Source organism: Erithacus rubecula, assembly GCF_903797595.1.
Source record: "Erithacus rubecula genome assembly, chromosome: 21".
In the NCBI taxonomy this organism is placed as follows: domain Eukaryota; kingdom Metazoa; phylum Chordata; class Aves; order Passeriformes; family Muscicapidae; genus Erithacus; species Erithacus rubecula.
In genome coordinates this window covers 7,822,571-7,840,255 of record NC_136673.1, presented here as the reverse complement: position 1 = coordinate 7,840,255, position 17,685 = coordinate 7,822,571, and the positions used below count along the sequence as shown (strand labels likewise).

The 17,685-nt window shown below is 43.2% G+C and overlaps 1 protein-coding gene across 3 annotated transcripts in view; it reads left to right on the top strand.

Moving 5' to 3' along the window:
• The window catches only part of PAPPA (pappalysin 1), a 176,761-nt gene that overhangs the window by 22,132 nt on the left and 136,944 nt on the right, over window positions 1-17,685 (top strand). For 2 of the 3 annotated variants that reach the window (XR_013776583.1, XM_079324224.1), the window contains exon 2: window positions 4,136-5,204. Coding sequence is in view for 2 of the 3 variants with exons in the window: in XM_079324224.1 (XP_079180350.1) it covers window positions 4,136-5,204 (1,069 nt within the window). In the remaining variant the exon portion in view is untranslated. The remainder of the gene's footprint in view (window positions 1-4,135; window positions 5,205-17,685) is intronic. The other variant, XM_079324225.1, reaches the window with a different exon arrangement.

Here is a 17,685-nt window from a genome sequence, read left to right as displayed (position 1 = left end):
CTATCGTGGGTCAGTAGACAAAGAACTGAGATTTTGCTTGTAAAAGAATAGAGGAAGACTGTCTTTCTGATTTTCCATGTTTGGCTTTTGGCTTTGAGCTGCTGGAGTTGAATTATCCAGCTTTCCCCACTTTTTGATGCCTAGGAATTTACTTTTCCTATAAGGGACAAACATCATAGGACTGGAAGAAGCTTTGTGGGCCATTGAAGTCTGTCTCTGGCCAAGCATAAGGAATGTGGCATCTTCCCCTGTTCATGCACTTCTCCAGAGTCCTCTGAGAAGTGACTCACTCCTTTGTGGGGAAGAGAGGCTTCCAGTGCCTCTTGCTGGAAAGCTGAACTAGCACCTCTTTTTTTTTTTTTTTTATTTAATTAAATATAAAATTCCATTTCAATCCCTTGGGCATCAGGAACAAGAGCTTTAGAAGGAAAAAATCATTCAGACTAAGGAGCAAGAAGGGCTGTCAGTGTTCCCCTCAGCTGGAGCTCTATCCCTTTCTAGCAACTCAGGGCAAGCAGAAGTGAAGAAAACTGTTTGCTGCTGTATGAAACTTGTACATATTTTTTTAATCTAATTGCTGTGGGGAAAACAAACATCAGTTTTATTTCACACCATTTCTTGGCTCAGAAACTTCAGGCACATTCGCCAAATTGTGGTTTTTCAGTCATTGGCTGTGTCTCATTTACCATGAGGCCTCTTTGGTTGGTAAAGAGATATTAAGTAGCTAAAAATGTCCTTTACCACATTATTGTAAAGAATTCTCAGTGTAAATGAGAATTTAAACTCTGTACATTTTTCATGTAAATGTTGGTTGTGGTCACAGCTGACTTGAAATTTGGAGTGTCAACCATTATGTGGGGTGATTTTGCTCAAAACCAGCCTTGTTGGGGTAAAAGAGGCCTCTTCTTGTTTAAAATGTTCTTAATTATGTCTGAGAAATAACTCACGGCTATGGAACCTTTTACTAAATTGAAATAAATTGTGAAAACATCAAATTATTCAGTTTTCAGAAGTTCTGGCAATTATTTCACATGTCCCTCTTCCAATGGCTTTGCCCTTATTAGTTGTCATAGAAGAAGTAATAAATTCTTTTATTATGACATCCAGTGTCCCAGCTGAAATTAGTTTCATTGTGCTGGGGACAAAACGGAAAAGTGACACTCCCTTAGCCGGAGGATCCTCACTCCAAAGCCAAAAGCAAAGTGAAGGAAAATAGGTGAAGCATTCAAGCAAAAGAGGGTCATAGGGAACTGATACAACTTGCAAGGGAGTTGGGTTTCTTATCCCAGCACAAGAGAGTGTGGATTTCTTCTCCCTTTTTTTACAATTTTTCCTTTCTCTTAAGAATAAAACAACTCTTGCTGCTGAAAGGCTTGTGCTCAATCCATCTTTTCATCAAGAGTTGGATGTCTGCAATAGTAAAAGTTTGAGAAAAGAATACTGTACGTGGCAGTAATGACCTTTGCCCTAAACTAGAAAATGCAAGGAACTGGAATAGTAGAGTGTTTTAGTTCATCAGCTTTCATACTGGTGTGTTCAGTGGTATCCCTATTGTCACTGGATTTTTTCTTTTCCTGTCCTCCTTTGGCTCCCTGTAAATCTTGAATTGATGGCAGCTCTTTGAGCCCAGCTCAAGGCACATTGCATCACATCAGGGTTTAAAGGCTCAAAGGCAAAGGAGGATTGCTACTATTCTGTAGTATTCCTCCAGCAGCTCCTTGTGCTCAGCAGAGGTCAATCACCAGCATCATGCAGCACTTCAGAGAGACGAATATGTTCTTTAAATGCTGCCTGGGAAACTGGATTTGCATCCCACAATAACTTATCAGTTCTTTGGGTGAATATTTCTAGCCCTGGTCAGTGTAAACAGCAAAAATTCTTGACCCTTAAAGAGTGTATGGTGGGCTTCCCTGGAACTGGAGACCTGTTACAGGACTTCCAGCTGTCCATCCAACTGTGAGCATCTTGAAGACACAGGTAGAGCAGCTTATGTGTGTGCAGTTTTGTGATCCACAGACCTGGAGGATTTGGTCACTGCATGGCAGAGGAGACTGGAGATGGTGGGGATTGTGGCAGGGGTGAGCTGTCCTTCTGTGCCTCAGTCAAAACAGCCCCGGGAGTCCCTGGGGTTCCCCTGGCCATGTTGAAGACATGCAGATTCTCAGAAGGATTTGTTGGGACAATCCCATTTCTGCATCACTTTTTCTTCTCTCACCATGCTGGCGTTTCCTGGCAGGCAAAAACTCTCTTACAAAATGCCTGATCAGCTCTAATGGTCTTATTACAATAAGCTGAGATTTTTATGACTTATTTGGGAGAGGGACTTGTCTTGCCAGCTGTCTTCTTATTCATTGCAGTATTATCCACCCACTATCGTTGGACAATACCTTCATTTGAGATGCATAAAAATACAGACTTTTATGGGCTCTCATCCATCTGAAAATGAATGCTTTGTAAAAGGATTTATTTCATAAAGAAAAACTTAAAAACGCTTCAAAAACAGACTCCAGAAGGTTATTGGTTGCTTTGGCTCTCGTATCACAAGTTCCTCGGATAAATATCCATCCCAGCAAATGTCTTTTTTTTTTTTTTTAGCACATTTGTTTTTTTTCCTTGCCTGGTTCTGCTCCTCTCCTTTCTCGTGATCAGAAGTAGCAGTATAAACCAGAAGCTGGTCTTGAAAAGGTTTTGAACTGAGTGCACCCTACAGATGAATAAACACATTACCTTCCGAACCCTGGGATCTCTCTTCCAAAGGAAACAGGAAAAGGGGGAGCTCAGAATCCCTAGCAAAATACCAGCGTGCAGAAAAAAAGGCCCGTTTAAATGTTTTTAACTTTCCCATCAGAAGAGTTTTTTTTACAGGGGGAGGAGGTGGAGAGGGGCAGGGTGTGAGGAGAAGGGGGGAAGGTGGGTGCTGGGAGAGGGGAGGAAAAATACAGTGAATGCTCCTGTAACCTTTGCTCTGTTGATACTAGACAAGACTGCACTGTTAATGAGTGATTGTTAACAGATGGCTCTTGAGCAACTTAGTCAGAAGCATAAGATGTTATTTGGTTGTAGTGAGGGGAGGGTGAGGGTGCAGGGGTGAGGTAAGGGGATATTTAGTCTTTTCACGAGGACTGAAACTGTCAGAGATTTATGATTTTCCTTTAGGCTTTTGGAAGTGGAGGCTCTGGGGAAGGATTGTTTTCTATGTGCTGATAGTAGAAAGGCCATTTGGTGCTGAAAGGTCCAATGATTTTGTTTTTGGTGAGAGGTGTCCCTGCAGACCTTGGCCTTTGAGAACTGAAGGATGGAAATGTCTGTCTTTAACTCTCCGAGCCCTGTGTCCCAAACTGGGGAGGAGTGGGCTCTGTCCACTGCTTGGAGCTGTCTGAGAGCTGGGGGAGAGAGCGCTAAGAATGGAGCTACATTTTGGGACAACAATCTTTCCATGGTTGTTATGAAGTGTGCCAGTGAGGAGGTAGAAATCTGTCTGAATGTCCATTTTTATGTGGATGTCCATCTGTGCATATTTCTTGACCTTTCCCAATGTGGTGTTCCCAGTGAATGCCATGTGCTTACTGGTTTTTGTTGGGTATGACTTTGAAGGCAGCCCGAACACATCCCATTCACTCTCTGTGGGATTTGCTTGCTTGAACTTATCAAGAAGACTGCAGCTGCTCAGTGTTTCTCATAGTGTGCAAAATTTAGATTTTGTATTTATTTCCCTTCTGAACCTTATTAGACACAGGGTTCAGGGTATGAGGGATGAGTGACATCAACATGGATTGGTTCTCAAGGTTTTTGTTTTCAACCACTGATGAATGGCTTGAGGGAAGGGAAGAACCAAATGCATAGTCCAACGTTTTGCTGATAGGAATTTGCAGAAAGAATTTGGGCTTTTGTCAGGAAAAGGGAATCCCATTTGTACACACCACTGGCAAATCTTTACCTTTAATAGGATGTCTTAACATGACCTCCCACAATGGTGCACTAGATGATTTAAAGTCTTCCTTGTGCACTAACTATCTAACAGATGTAGGTGAGTGTGTGTATATACATTTAGAGAGATATATTTACACAATTTAAAGGCTAACGCCTTCATTCTGTCATCCTTATTTATTCGTATTTCTCTTTTGGGGGCACATAGGACTGTATGACAAATGTTCTTACACCTCCCGTGACCGAGGCTGGGTCCTGGGGATTAACACCGTCAGTGACCAGGGGAACAGAGACCCCCGCTATTTCTTCTCGCTGAAGACGGACCGTGCTCGCAAAGTCACCACCATCGCAGCACACCGCAGCTACCTCCCCAACCAGTGGGTGCACCTGGCTGCCACCTACGACGGGCGCCTGATGAGACTCTACGTGAACGGCGCCCAGGTGGCCACGAGTGGAGAGCAAGTGGGCAGCGTCTTCAGCCTGCTGACCTTGAAGTGCAAGGTGCTCATGCTGGGAGGAAACGCCCTGAACCAGAATTATCGGGGTTACGTGGAGCACTTCAGCCTCTGGAGGACAGCTCGGTCTCAAAAGGAGATCTTGTTGGACATGGAGCAGGCGATTCACAGGCACGACACGCCCCTACCTCAGCTCGTTCTTCAAGACAGTTTACTGAATGTGAAAAGCAGCTGGTCTCCCATGAAGGATGGCAGCAGCCCTCAGACCAAGTTCAGCTACCACCACGGCTATTTGCTGGACACCAGCCTGGACCCTCCTCTGTGCGGACAGACAGTGTGTGACAACACGGACGTCATCGCCAGCTACAACAAACTGCCCAGGTTCCGCCGCAACAAAACCGTGCGCTACCGAGTGGTGAACCTGTACGACGACAAACACCAGAACCCCACCGTCAGCCAGCAGCAGATCGAGTTCCAGCACCAGCACCTGAACGAGGCTTTCAGCCGCTACAACATCACCTGGGAGCTGGAGGTGCTGGAGGTGAAGAACTCTTCCCTTCGCCACCGGCTCATCCTGGCCAACTGCGACATCAGCAAGATTGGGGACGAGAACTGTGACCCCGAGTGCAACCACACCCTGACGGGGTACGACGGCGGGGACTGCCGCCACGTCCGCCACACCTTCTCCAACAAGAAGAAGCAGAATGGGGTGTGTGACATGGATTGTAATTACGAGAGGTACAACTTCGATGGGGGGGAGTGCTGCAACCCGGAGATAACAGAAGTCACCAAGACCTGCTTTGACCCATATTCTCCTTACAGGTAGGCAATTTCTTTTTATGATCATATTGATGAATAGCTGTCTAGGTATCGATCATCCTGCTGGCCGTTGAACCCTTTCATCGTTGTTATTATGGGCTTTGGCATTTAATGAATTTTTTTTTCTCAGTATTTGGCTCACATTGCAATTCTCCAAATGCAGTCTCAGTAATGGTTTCAGCAGTGTCTTAGTTGGTATTCTCCAACCCGGCTAAGGAAAATCCATGCTAAAGACTGAAGCAGCTAATTTTGAGTTGTTGGCTATGAGCAGCATATTGTAGCAGTGCACAGTTTATTTTAACTCCAGACTCTGAGGAGAGGGGATTGGATGTCACAGAAAGCTCGTGTGTATTTGGAGAGGGAAAAGGCCCTCAGGCATGAAACAGAACATGAATACTCCTAGGTAGACTTAATTCTGTGGCACTTCTTTGAAGGTAGGTAGGTAATTCCATACTCTTACTGCTGTGTACAGCTCTCTGTGGGCACTGCTGTGGAGGGGCAGCTGAGCCTGGGGGTTGTGAGGAGGGAAGTGGGTACCAGGTTTCTGTTGCACACTCTGGGTGGGTGATGAAACCGTTCTGTGCCCCTTCTGCATATAAATGAAAACAGGGTTAATGGCACTTCATTGCAGGGCAGCTTTCTGGGGATGCAAGTGAGCTCATAAAATCCTCATCTCCTCAGCTAAGCCATCTTTAGGCTGCAGTTTGAGGAGTGGCATCATTAAACAACTGCACCAGGTGGGTACCATGTACCCAAAATTACTCCAAATTCAGACAATTTTGTATGTTTAAGTAATAAGATGTTTCTTGTGAATGAGTCAGAAGAACAAGCACAGAAAAGATGAAGATTGAAGCTGAAATTCTGTCATCTGCACTCCACATTACAGCCTTTTTAGGGTAATTCATGGAGCCATAGGGGGAAACTTCTAAATGGTCAGGACACCCAGCACTAAAGTTCAGGTTAAGAAGAAAAATATGAGTTCTTCAGGAGTCCCTTCCATTGCAGCAATTCAGGCTATATTTATAGCTTCCTTAAGAGAGAGAAGTTTTTAAACAACATTATCAGCTCTACTGGAGCTTTAAATACACATAATTAAGTTGGAAAGAAAAGCTTTTTTTTGTACTCCAGCAAGGTTGTTGTTTAAAAAATCCTCCTAGCTCAGTTTGACTTCAGTCACTTACCAGTGAACAAAGCTCAAATGAAGAAATACTTTAAATATTTATGCTTGAAAACACTGAAAGGAAAAATACCAATTTTTAATACTGTTCAAATGGAGATGAGCTCAACTAAGCAAATATCATCAAAGGCACAATGCAAATTAGATTGCTTTAACACTGTAGTTCTGAAAACTTGCGTTAGTTATAGCAACTAGTACCATTTTTAGGAAAAAAATACATTATTTTTGGTCTGATAGTACCCTTTTATCACTTGTTCTGTGACCAGCATAATGCCCATATAAAATGAAACAAGAAAAAACATTGTAAATGATAGTTCACAGATTTAAGGCCATGTCATGATGTTATTCTGAGGCACAGAAATGTTTCTATTTCAAATTAAATTTGCTGCACAGAATGTGCTTGCAGGAGTCCAAGCAAGACATTGAGTTGCAAAATTTGAAGTTACCTTAGCACCATGTAGTTGCTTTTCATGCACAATTTTGTGTTCATTTTGGAGACAACCACCTGGCTGAGCTAGTCTGGAGGACTTAGATCTCATGACCTTGAGCTCGCAGATCTTCAGGTTCATTTTGAAAACCTCCTCTTGACCTGAAATAGTGAGGAAGACCTGAAAATTCTTCCACAGCTGAGAGCCTCAGAACATCCAGAGATGATCCAAAGACTTTGTTTTAATTTTTTTTTTTATTATTTTTTTTTTTTTAGCAGAAAGATTAATTTATTTCTCTTTGCACAGACATTGTAATGCAGCATTGATCATGGGCAATAAAAGAACAGAGGGCAGTAGGAGAAATTCCATGTTTCTGGAGCCTTTATTTGGTGGCTGATGTGCTTTGGCTGATCTCAAACTCCCTGCTATGATGGATGCTTGTACTCAGGAAGGCAAAATAGAGTAGTTAGGTCTGTGAACATATCACTGGAGTTTGTAAGCCTGACTTACACTGCTTTGGGTATTTAGGTTAACAAATACAGGTTTAGGACAGTGATTTTGGCAGCAACTGAATACAGGGGTGAAGATTCAAACCCTGAGTTTGGCTTTGGTATTGCTGTCAGCATCGTCCCTTGAGAGAGATTTCCATGTCAATTTTTGTCAATTAGTGGCAAAATCTAGTTGGCACCATCTGGACCCATTTTGCATTCCCAGCCCCTCTTGTCATCACTTCCTTTGGCCAAGAGTCCTCAGTCCCCACTAGTGCAGACCTTGCACCACAGCAGTGAAGACATTGCAGCCATGGCGAGCTCACATCTCATTTCAGGTATTTCTTCTGCCAAAGTTCAGCCCAACAATAGCAGAAGAAAGGGGAAGGATCATTCAGCCTGGTGAGGAAAGGGAGGGAAGAAAGAAAGATGAAATGGTACCAATAAAATTTTCCTGAACTTTATTTATAAAGACTTTTCAGAGTCTTCCTTGGTACTGCTTTGCTCCTTCCACACCCTCAGTGTCAGCAGTTGCAGCCAGCTGTTCACTAAGCAGAGCTTATTCATTAAATACTTCTGTCCTCTGGAACCCACCAAAAAGTGCTAATGCTTGATTAATGCTGTAATAAACAGGAACCCTCCTCAGTGCCTCTTTATCCCCCAAAAATAATATATCTGTTTCCAGCCACTTTCCTTCTTCTGATTGAGTCCCAGTCCGTGAAGCTTCATCCTGGGACAGAGTTGCACTGAGCCTTGATACAAAAAACACTGTGGGTGCTTTGTGACTAAGTGATACCTCTGGAACAATTCCAAGACACCTCTGATCTGTGTTACCATTTTCTTGTGATCCTTTTGGGCACTTTGGACAAAGGGCTCAGGTACTTTGATGGTGTCATTCAGTCACTGTGCTGGTGCAACTGTGGTTCAGAGCAGCACAGCTGGTTGGTTTCTTTTCTGTCTCCTGCCTTTGTGGCACCTCTCCAGAAATATTTAACTGCAAAAAGTGATGTTCTGTGCCATAGTGAGGTGGCAGAGATTTAAGGACATTTAAGTTTGTCAGAGGGACAACAGTAAGAGTGGGGACTCTGCTCTCAGAGCTGCTCAGCAGAAAAGCTGTAAACATTGTGGTACCAACTAGATCATCTCTGCTCTTTTTTAATAGCCTGCAGGGAAAAAACAAAGGACTGGTTATCATTAGCCACACAGCAGGCTTTATCCAAGAATATCTGCCTCACTTCTTTTTATTAATTTCATGAGAGTGGGACAAAATGTATTTTGTCCCAGCAGAAGGTTTACAAATATTGTTCTGCTTTTCTGCAATTCCGGGAAATTAGAACATGCTAAGATCATACAGTCTGGCCCAATACAAAGAGAAGGAGAAAGAATAAACACTCTTGCCAAAAAGACTCATTCTTTGTGTTATTTGGTATATTGCTGGTTACAAAACAGGGAAGACTTTGAGCTCATGACACCTACCATGGCTGCTTTTCAAAGGACTTGAAAGAAGCAGCAAGGGATCATAGGAAACCATGCTTGGTAAATGCCATTTGATGTGGTGAGTTCTTGCACCATCCTATGGTTAACTGAGACGTTCCTTTTATGTAATATTGGGCTTGCACATCAGGCTTCACCACAGGATTTCATGGACAGATAAGGAAGCATTCCCCTTGGTGCCTTCTTAGGAAAATGCTGATGAAATTCCTGAAGCAGTAAAAGTACTGGAATCTCTTCAAACTCCTTCAATCCATATGGCCTACCAAATACTTGCTGGAAATCCCCCCAGAATAACTGTCCTTGGGACAGACTGTCAACATCCACATGTGGGCCCCAAAGGCTCACAGCCCTTCATTTTTGCCTGAACAAGGGGCAGGATGAGTTGTACAAGCTCTGGTCAGTTTGCAGCAAACTCAAGTTGGCACCAAAACAAGGAATCATAGAATCACAGAATGATTTTGGGTTGGAAGGAACCTTAATGATCATCAAGTTCCAACCCTCCCTGAGAGCTGGAGCCCAGTGCCCTGCTGATCCCACCCTCCTCCATCCTTTTCTAGCAATTAAGAACAGCCATCTAATTTTTTTTTTTTTTTTTTACTTTTAACCCAATAACTAATCACCCGTGGCCCACAATGCAGAATTTTCTATCCAATTACAAAAGTACCCCCTAGAGCCATGAATAAGATGAAGAAGAAATAAACCTCTGCCCTAAAACCTCCATCTTGCCTTATACCTGTTACTATATTCTAAAACCTTACATTCTAAGTTTTCTATCATGTGATATTACACACTTCTATTCAAACTACACACCCATGATCTTAGTTCTATCATCCAATTTTGGAGGCGTTTTCCATGGCCTCAGGTCAAAAGCAGTGTTTTCCTGGGGGTCAGTGGCTGACAGCACAGAAAGCCCAAAATTCCCAGTTTCCAGGGTTCCAACAGTATGGGACAGCAGCTCTGTCTGTTCATATTGTGTCACACCAGCTCACTCAGGGTTATGGGCACTGGCACATTCCAGGCATATGTAAATTAGACTTAAAATACATGCCTGAACCATTTGTAGGAATTTCCTTAGTGGTTTTGAGCAGCAGTGGGTGTGACAGAGCTGTGTATGAGCACACTGGGCTAGGGCATGTGGGCCAAAGCAGTAGCATCAGGAGGAGGAGGTGGTGGCTATTCCATAGCCCAGGTGACTGAGCTGCACTTCAGACCTCTTCCATGGAGTATCAATCAACCTCTTTTCCTCCTCTTCTGCTGGAAATCTCTTCATGAGACATACTTGAAAATTATGGCCAGCTTACTCTGGAGGAGGGAGGCACACTGAATGCCCTTTTCCAGGAGCTAGAGTTGTAAGAAACACTCCTTGATTCCCAATAAAGCACTAATTTCCACTTAATCCTAAACACTAAAAAGAACAGAAGAAATTCTTCAAAGCTCTTCAGTTCCGGGAGCTTGAGAACTTAATCCCCTGCCTCGAGGAGACCATTGTGCAGCTCTTGACATCAAGGATTCCTGCATTCACATAGGTATCAGACAGACATATAGCAAATACCTGAGTTTTTGTCTAGGGATTCAGTGTTAAATGTCCAGTTCTTTAATTAGCAGCTCCAGGGCTGTTTAGAAGGCGAAGAGTAACGCTGTCAAGGACAGAGCTGCTGTATCTTGGTAGTTGTCACCCAAAAGCCAAGTCCCAACAGGAAATCCTCTGTTCTCTCTGTTTATTCTGTCCTCTGTTCCAGATGTCAGGGATGTTAATCAGCTGGGAGGAGTTGCATCTGTTCCCATGCTAGCAACTGACATTTATAAGTCTACTATTGAATTCTGATACAGACAGGACTGCAGTGCTAAAGAAACTTTTTCTATACAATTGCACATCCTAGAAACAGTAGGAGTTTGCTGAATTTAGCTTGACCCACAGTCAACTTTTCCAACAGCTTTTTTCAAGGAACATTTTTTCCCCAAGACTCATAGAACTCATGGTTTCTTTCATGGATGTTATCCATTAAGGAAAAAAATCACTGTCTGGTCAAACTGCTTGGGATGAAGGGGGGCCTATAAAATCTATGGAGTAAACTATCAGAGATCATTAAGAATCCTTGTGGGAGAAAACAGATTAAGGTATTATTATACCCCCAGTGCTGATGCAGACCCATTTGTCTCTGAAACCTCATGTGGAAGATTTGCAAGTGCAGAGTCTGCAGATTTGACAGGGATTGAATTTGCCCCTTGCTGAAATACCACATCCTCTAGGATCAGCTGCCCCATGGATGCTTTCCAGCAACACCTAACCAGCCTCTGGTCAAGCAAATGAGGTGGAGCTCATCCATTTCCCCAGTCTGCAATGTGGCCATTTGTATGAGCTGGCTTATTCCCGTTGCTGATCAATTCAAATTGTAACATCTCTCACAAAGACCCACAGTTTGATCATGTCCAACAGGGCTCTTTCAATGCTGTAGGGCCTTGCATTAATCACCCTGGTTTTCTCCCATAGCCATTTGTGTACAACCTCTCTTCAGCTCTGGCTATGGGGTGACCTTTGTGTTTTTAATTAACGGCAGCTGAACCTCCTGTGTAAATTCAGGAGGATGCACCCTTCACACTGAAAAAGATGCATAGTACAGTTCTGTGGCAAGCTCAACCAGGTGCAACACTTACATTTGCAATTCCCATTCTATCCCTCAGGTGTCTTTACTGATTTAAGCCCAATTCTTGCAAGCAATAGCTACCACTTGTGGAAATGCAGAGCAGCCACCCCCACTGTGTTCCATTTACAGCATCCACAAACAGGGCACATTTGCCTTTGTCTCTCTCATGCATTGCTGGACTTGGGCAAAGAGTGCTTAAGTGGGGTTTTTTTTTTTTTTTTTTTTAATTGCAAGGGGCTGGGGAAACTGAGTGGATGTCTTGGTTTACCTTCTCTTAATGAAGTTAATTAATTATCCATCAAATACCCTGGGATCAGGACAGTGTGGAGCTGTCCCATCACTTTTGTACCTGTCCACCACAAAGACATGCTTGTGCTGAGCCACTGGTGAGGCCAATTTCACACAATATGTGATATCTTCTCCATTAGATGTAGGTCAAGACACCTACTGGAATCATCATTTTCTCCCAAAACTTTGTTTGTGGGTGATTTGAGAAAGACAGAGGAGCTTCAGAGAGATGCTGATGATAATTTCTGTAGAGCTCTGAGGAGATGCAGTGGTACAGAACCTCAAACAGACCTGTCAGGACTACTGGGATATGCAGGAAGCACTTCAATATTTGATATTGAATGAGATATGCTGGAAGAACTTCAATATTTGCACCATGCTCATGAAAGCTGTGCTGTAAGAAAGTGTGATGCTGATAGCCACAGTGATGTTTCCTCCTTTGAGCCAGATTCATTGAGAAGCAGGATGGATATATCCCCACTCCATAACAGGGCAGTGTTTAGACCAGGAATACAAACCACTGCTGTCAGAAGCAATTGTGAGCTCCAGGACCCACATACTGTGGAGGAAGATTAGGAGCATGTGCTCTGCTGGGGTCAATGAAATCCTGTCCTTCTGTTTGGTTCAGAGCAGATTTGCAATTTTGAAGTTTCTCAGGGTAACTCAACTGAGACTACCTAGTTTGCATGTAATTTCAGCACTCTAAATTACCATAAATTTGCAAGAAGTTGTTTTCAGGTTCATTAATAATGGATGGGTGGCTACACCATCAGAGTGCTTGCTCTCAGCTTCCAAAAGGATCAGGGTGAGCTGCACTGAGTAAACTTCTTGGAGTACTTAAATGCTTGGGATATGAAACTCTAATAAACCTCCGAAAAACCAGGAAATTTGGAGTGAAGGCTGAAACTCCATACCTAGTGCACCCTACTGGGTTTTTGTATTTCAGAACATGTTATGTTTGTTCACTGAAATATCTTCAGTATGGAACTCTTTAGGGTGGAGTTTCACCTTTAACTCTAAATTTCCTGGCATGTGTGAGTTTGAAGTACGTGCTTAACTTCTCCCCAGTGCTGTTTTTCATTTTTAATTTCCTTTCTCTTTAAAGGAGGGACCCTGCTAGAAGTACCCCTACTAAAAAGGGACCCCACTGAAACCAAAATTAGAGGGTTTGGCCTAATTGGATCTTTCTGAAACCCTTCAGGAGAACCAGCTTCAATTTTTTTTTTTTTTTTTTTTTTACCTTTGTTTTAAAGACTCTTGTCTTGTCTTGTCTTGTCCACCCCACTGAAAAAGATCAATAAAATCCACACCCTGCAGACCAATTATTTTAGAAGGTACCCAGATGTTTGAGTAGTATAACAAACCTTGGAAATATGGAACATCTCCTATAAATTGCAGTTAAAGATTTGGCCATGGCCATTGATAGGGGTGAGCTGCTTGTTGTGAAATGTACTATTTCCATTAATTCAGTCTGCAGAAGCAACCCATGTTTGCTGTTGACACTTGTTGGGTTACATCAGTGATGGTAAAAGAGTGGAAACAGCAGTGGTTTGGAATGAGAGCAGTGGCAATTACCTGCAATGCTTTTAAAAATAATTTTGGCCCTAGATGTTGAAAAGATGTGTCATCACTGATTTGTGTGAGGGCAGCTTCAGCAGGCTTGAGTTACAAGGCTTTGGAGAATAAAATTCTTTCTGCTGCCTCAAAATGCATCTTTGGAGCTACATTACCAGTAGATAATACAGAATAATTTTGCTTCTCATGCTATAACCTTGTTGTGGCAATAAATTGCGGGCTTCACTGAGAAGCTGTAGCAGTCAGTCTTCCCAGCTCAAGACTCTCTTTGTTTTTCAAATCACTCCCATCAGCTTTGCAAGGAGAATTTATTGTAGCAAAATGTCTACAGGGAAATTGGCAAAAGATTGAAGTTATGTGGCATTAGGCTTATGAGTTCCTTTGGCCTCAGAATGGGTATACTGGGAGTGTGGAGAGCCCCAGCCTGGCTTCCCTTCCCTTCCCTTCCCTTCCCTTCCCTTCCCTTCCCTTCCCTTCCCTTCCCTTCCCTTCCCTTCCCTTCCCTTCCCTTCCCCTTCCCTTCCCTTCCCTTCCCTTCCCTTCCCTTCCCTTCCCTTCCCTTCCCTTCCCTTCCCTTCCCTTCCCTTCCCTTCCCTTCCCTTCCCTTCCCTTCCCTTCCCTTCCCTTCCCTTCCCTTCCCTTCCCTTCCCTTCCCTTCCCTTCCCTTCCCTTCCCTTCCCTTCCCTTCCCTTCCTTCCCTTCCCTTCCCTTCCCTTCCCTTCCCTTCCCTTCCCTTCCCTTCCCTTCCCTTCCCTTCCCTGACAATGTAAATTTTGCCTGGATAACACTGAAATTCAGAAATGAGGATGCTCAAGAACTTTCCTTCATGCAAATGAAAATTCAAGTTAAAATCTGGGGACGAGTCCTGCTACAGGGAGTCAGGTCCTTTATCACCCACCAGCAGCTCCATGCTGGGACCAGTATCAGCACCAGAGAGGAGGAGCATTTCCCTGCATCCTTTGCTAAGCTGAGTATTTCTCATTCCAACACCTAAAAGCACTTTGTCACTTCAGCAGGAGATGATATTCCTCTTCTTTCACCCTCTCCAGTATGGCCCCATCAACATCCTTGTGTTGTATTTCCAACCTCGACTTTGTAATACAGATCACAGCTGGTTGGTTTGAATTTCCCCTGAGTTACCCAGGATGCTGCTGAAAGCACAGGAAGAGCAGAAATGCTTTAATCAGTTAAATCAATCAAACAAAAAGAAAGGTAGTCTAGACCTTAAAATTTACCCTGCAACCTTTGCTACTTTCTGCGATGACGTCTTTGTCCTATTTCTTTAAGTGCAGGATTTTATTGGGACTTGGCAGAAGGGTGAAGTGAGGAAGACACGGGAGGGGGTTTGCTGAGTTAAAAAAGGAAAAATAAAATGTCAGTGAGAAAATGGAAATACCCTGATGCTCTCCAGCCCAGTGCTGGAGCCAGCCTCTCTCTCCCTCTTGCAGGGAAGGGGCTCCTTTTCCATTAGCTTTCCATGGCCATATTTAATCGGTTTGCTCTGACACGGAGCCAAGAAAGGGCTTTGCTCTGTGATGCTGGGTCCTGCGTGTGTTCAGGCATCCACAGCTGCTCCCTAGCAAGGGCTGCCTTTTGACTACTGAGGTATTTTTTTATAGCCACAGAGGGCAACTATTAATAGATGAGATTTACCAAAACACGGAGCTACGCAGTGTGGTGTGGAGGGAAAGAGGGAAACCTGTGGGATTTATGTCAGGAAAATTCCATGTTGAAATTACGCTGGGAGATGCAGTAAAAATGAATATGCCAAGAAGGGGATTTAATCTGTAACTTTGGGCTATGCCAGCATTTCTCCTCCATTTAGGATCTGCCCCATCACATGAAACTGTTGCTGAATTATTTCTTCAGCATTAAACAGCACAAAGTGTGCAGAGGATGAAGATAAGACACATAGACATGAAATTCCAGCTTTTCAGAGATGTGATTAAATACCAAAAGCAAGCGGAGGCATTCCTGACCCTAGAGACATTTCATTTTGATCAGATGTGGGATTAGGGGTAAAATGTGAAGAATTCCACATTGTGTGGATGGAAGGAGCTGATCAGGAGTTTGCCTCTCTGTTTATTGATTCATTTCTAATTTCCATGACACAATGTAATGAGACTGGTGGCCCTGCCAGACCACAAATTATATTCGTGTATTGAGGATGGCAGGTTTGGGAGCATTGAGCAGAAAGGAGTGAGACAATTAAAACTGCTTTTGAAGTCAGAGCTCAGACATTGATTAAATATCGTAAAATCCAGATGATATCAATTAATAGACCCATCACTGTAATCATCTGCACATTTTTTGTGCACCTTTCAAAGGCACAGTGGGGAGCAATATTCCCAGGCCAAGAAAAGATCCACTACTGGGAGAATGTGGGTATCAAAATCCCCTTTACACTTTGAAAAACTTTAAGTTGCTTTGTGTTTCCTTAATTACTTAGTTCAGTTTTTTTAATTGAAAAAGAGACAGGGAGACGTTAACTGGTGACAAACTTGAAGTAAATAAAGAGTGCTGCACTCATTTAGAGAATGTGGGTAGACATCAGAAAAGCCAGAGCTTAGTTTGGTTCACGTGAGTGTGAGAGAGAATGGAAATATTTCCAAACTATCTGAAGTGCTTAGGTTTGCACAACTGGCTGAGAACAATTACAAAACAACATTTTTCTGTGATCTCCTGTTTTCCATGAGCTTGATGATGCTCTGTTCCTGTCCTCAATCCCTGAAAATGGATCTGGAGGCAAACACAGGCATGCCTGAGGAATAGTCATAATTGCATAAACTTTTATTATTCAAAACACCTGAATATGTTTGGGCTTGGCATTTCTGATTAAGGGGTTTTATTTTGCCTTGGTGCTGATTCCTCCCGAAATGTGAGGTGTCACTGTTACTGCACTGGGAGCTGAGGATGAGCATTGGCTATTTGTAGTTGTTTCTCAGTTCCTTAGGGAACAGTTCCTGCCATCTGTTCACTGCAGGTATAGACATGATTGAGAGAATTAAACCTTAAAGTCTTTATAGTTGCTGGGAAAAGGTAGATCCTTCCACTAGGATTTAGAGCACCAACTTTAGAGTCTGGAAACAGGAATCTAAATTCATTGACAGTTCGCATCAGGCTCCCCTATCATGCTGTGTTCCTTATCAATCATTCAACATTTCCTATTTTTAAGTACATAATGTTGTTCCAAATGGGTGTTCTGCTTTCTGCCTGGACTAAGCTGCATATCCCAAGCTCTTTGAAGTCCACAGAAAGATTGAACTCCCAAAGACCTTGGTCTTTGGCTTCAATCTCCCCATCCAGAGCACAAGAGAGGCCGGGAGCCTTCCTGAGATGAAGAGCAATAGCTCAGAGGAAAGCTCCTACAGAGCAGAACTGCACTGGAGTGAGCAGGAGAAATGTTCTGGGTAAAGATTGATGGCAACAGTTCACAGCATTATAAAAATCACTTCCCTCTTGCCTCCAGCATTTTTACCACGACTGTGTCAGTGCCAAAACCCAGAACACACTCACTAATTCCTCCAGAATTGATCGGTCATGATAAACCTCCAAACACAGAGTGAAATGCTTCCGTCAGACACATCAGAGTGTTTCTCCCAGTTTGCCTGGAGAAATCTGTGCTGTTTGATTTCCCTCCCTGCATCCAATTTGATTCAGAAAAGGGCTGCAAGTTCCTGGCTCCCTCCTCATACACTCAGAATCCTTCTGACAGATTTACTTTTGGGGATAAATTTATTCTCGTGTTTGTGCTATAAAATGTCTATTTATAAAGGGTGATTAGACACTGGAATGAGCTGCCCAGGGAGGTGGTGAAGTCACTGTGCCTGAAGGTGTCTAAGGAAAGTCTGGAGGTGGAATTTAGGGCCATGGTGTAGTTGACAAGGTGGTGTTTGGTCATAGGTTGGACTTAAAGATCTCAGAGATCTTTTTCAACTTAATTGACTCTGTGATTATTTCTTAATTCAGGCTGAAACCTTTAACTATTCTCATCTTGATCAGACACAAATTTCTTTTTATATCCTCCTGGGAACAATACCTGAATAATTTTTAGGTTTTGATCCAATAGTTCTTGCAGGATGCTCTCTCTTCCCCCATAGCTGAATAAAGCAGGATGTCAGATTTTGCAATGTGCTTGAGCTGGCACAGAGTTATTGAAGTGAGGGAATTCATAACAGCCCCCTCTGCCTATGACAGGGAGATTTTGGACATCTCACACTAACAAAGGTTTTATAAGTATGGGTTTGTGTAATTCAGGGTCTATAAGCAGGGACAAAAATGACAACCTGCAGTTTTTGCTGGACCCTTTGCAGAGTTGGTTTTGTAGCCATCGAGATCTTAAGTGCTGTAGAAGTGGTCAGTGACACATCACCAATAAATTACAGTAAC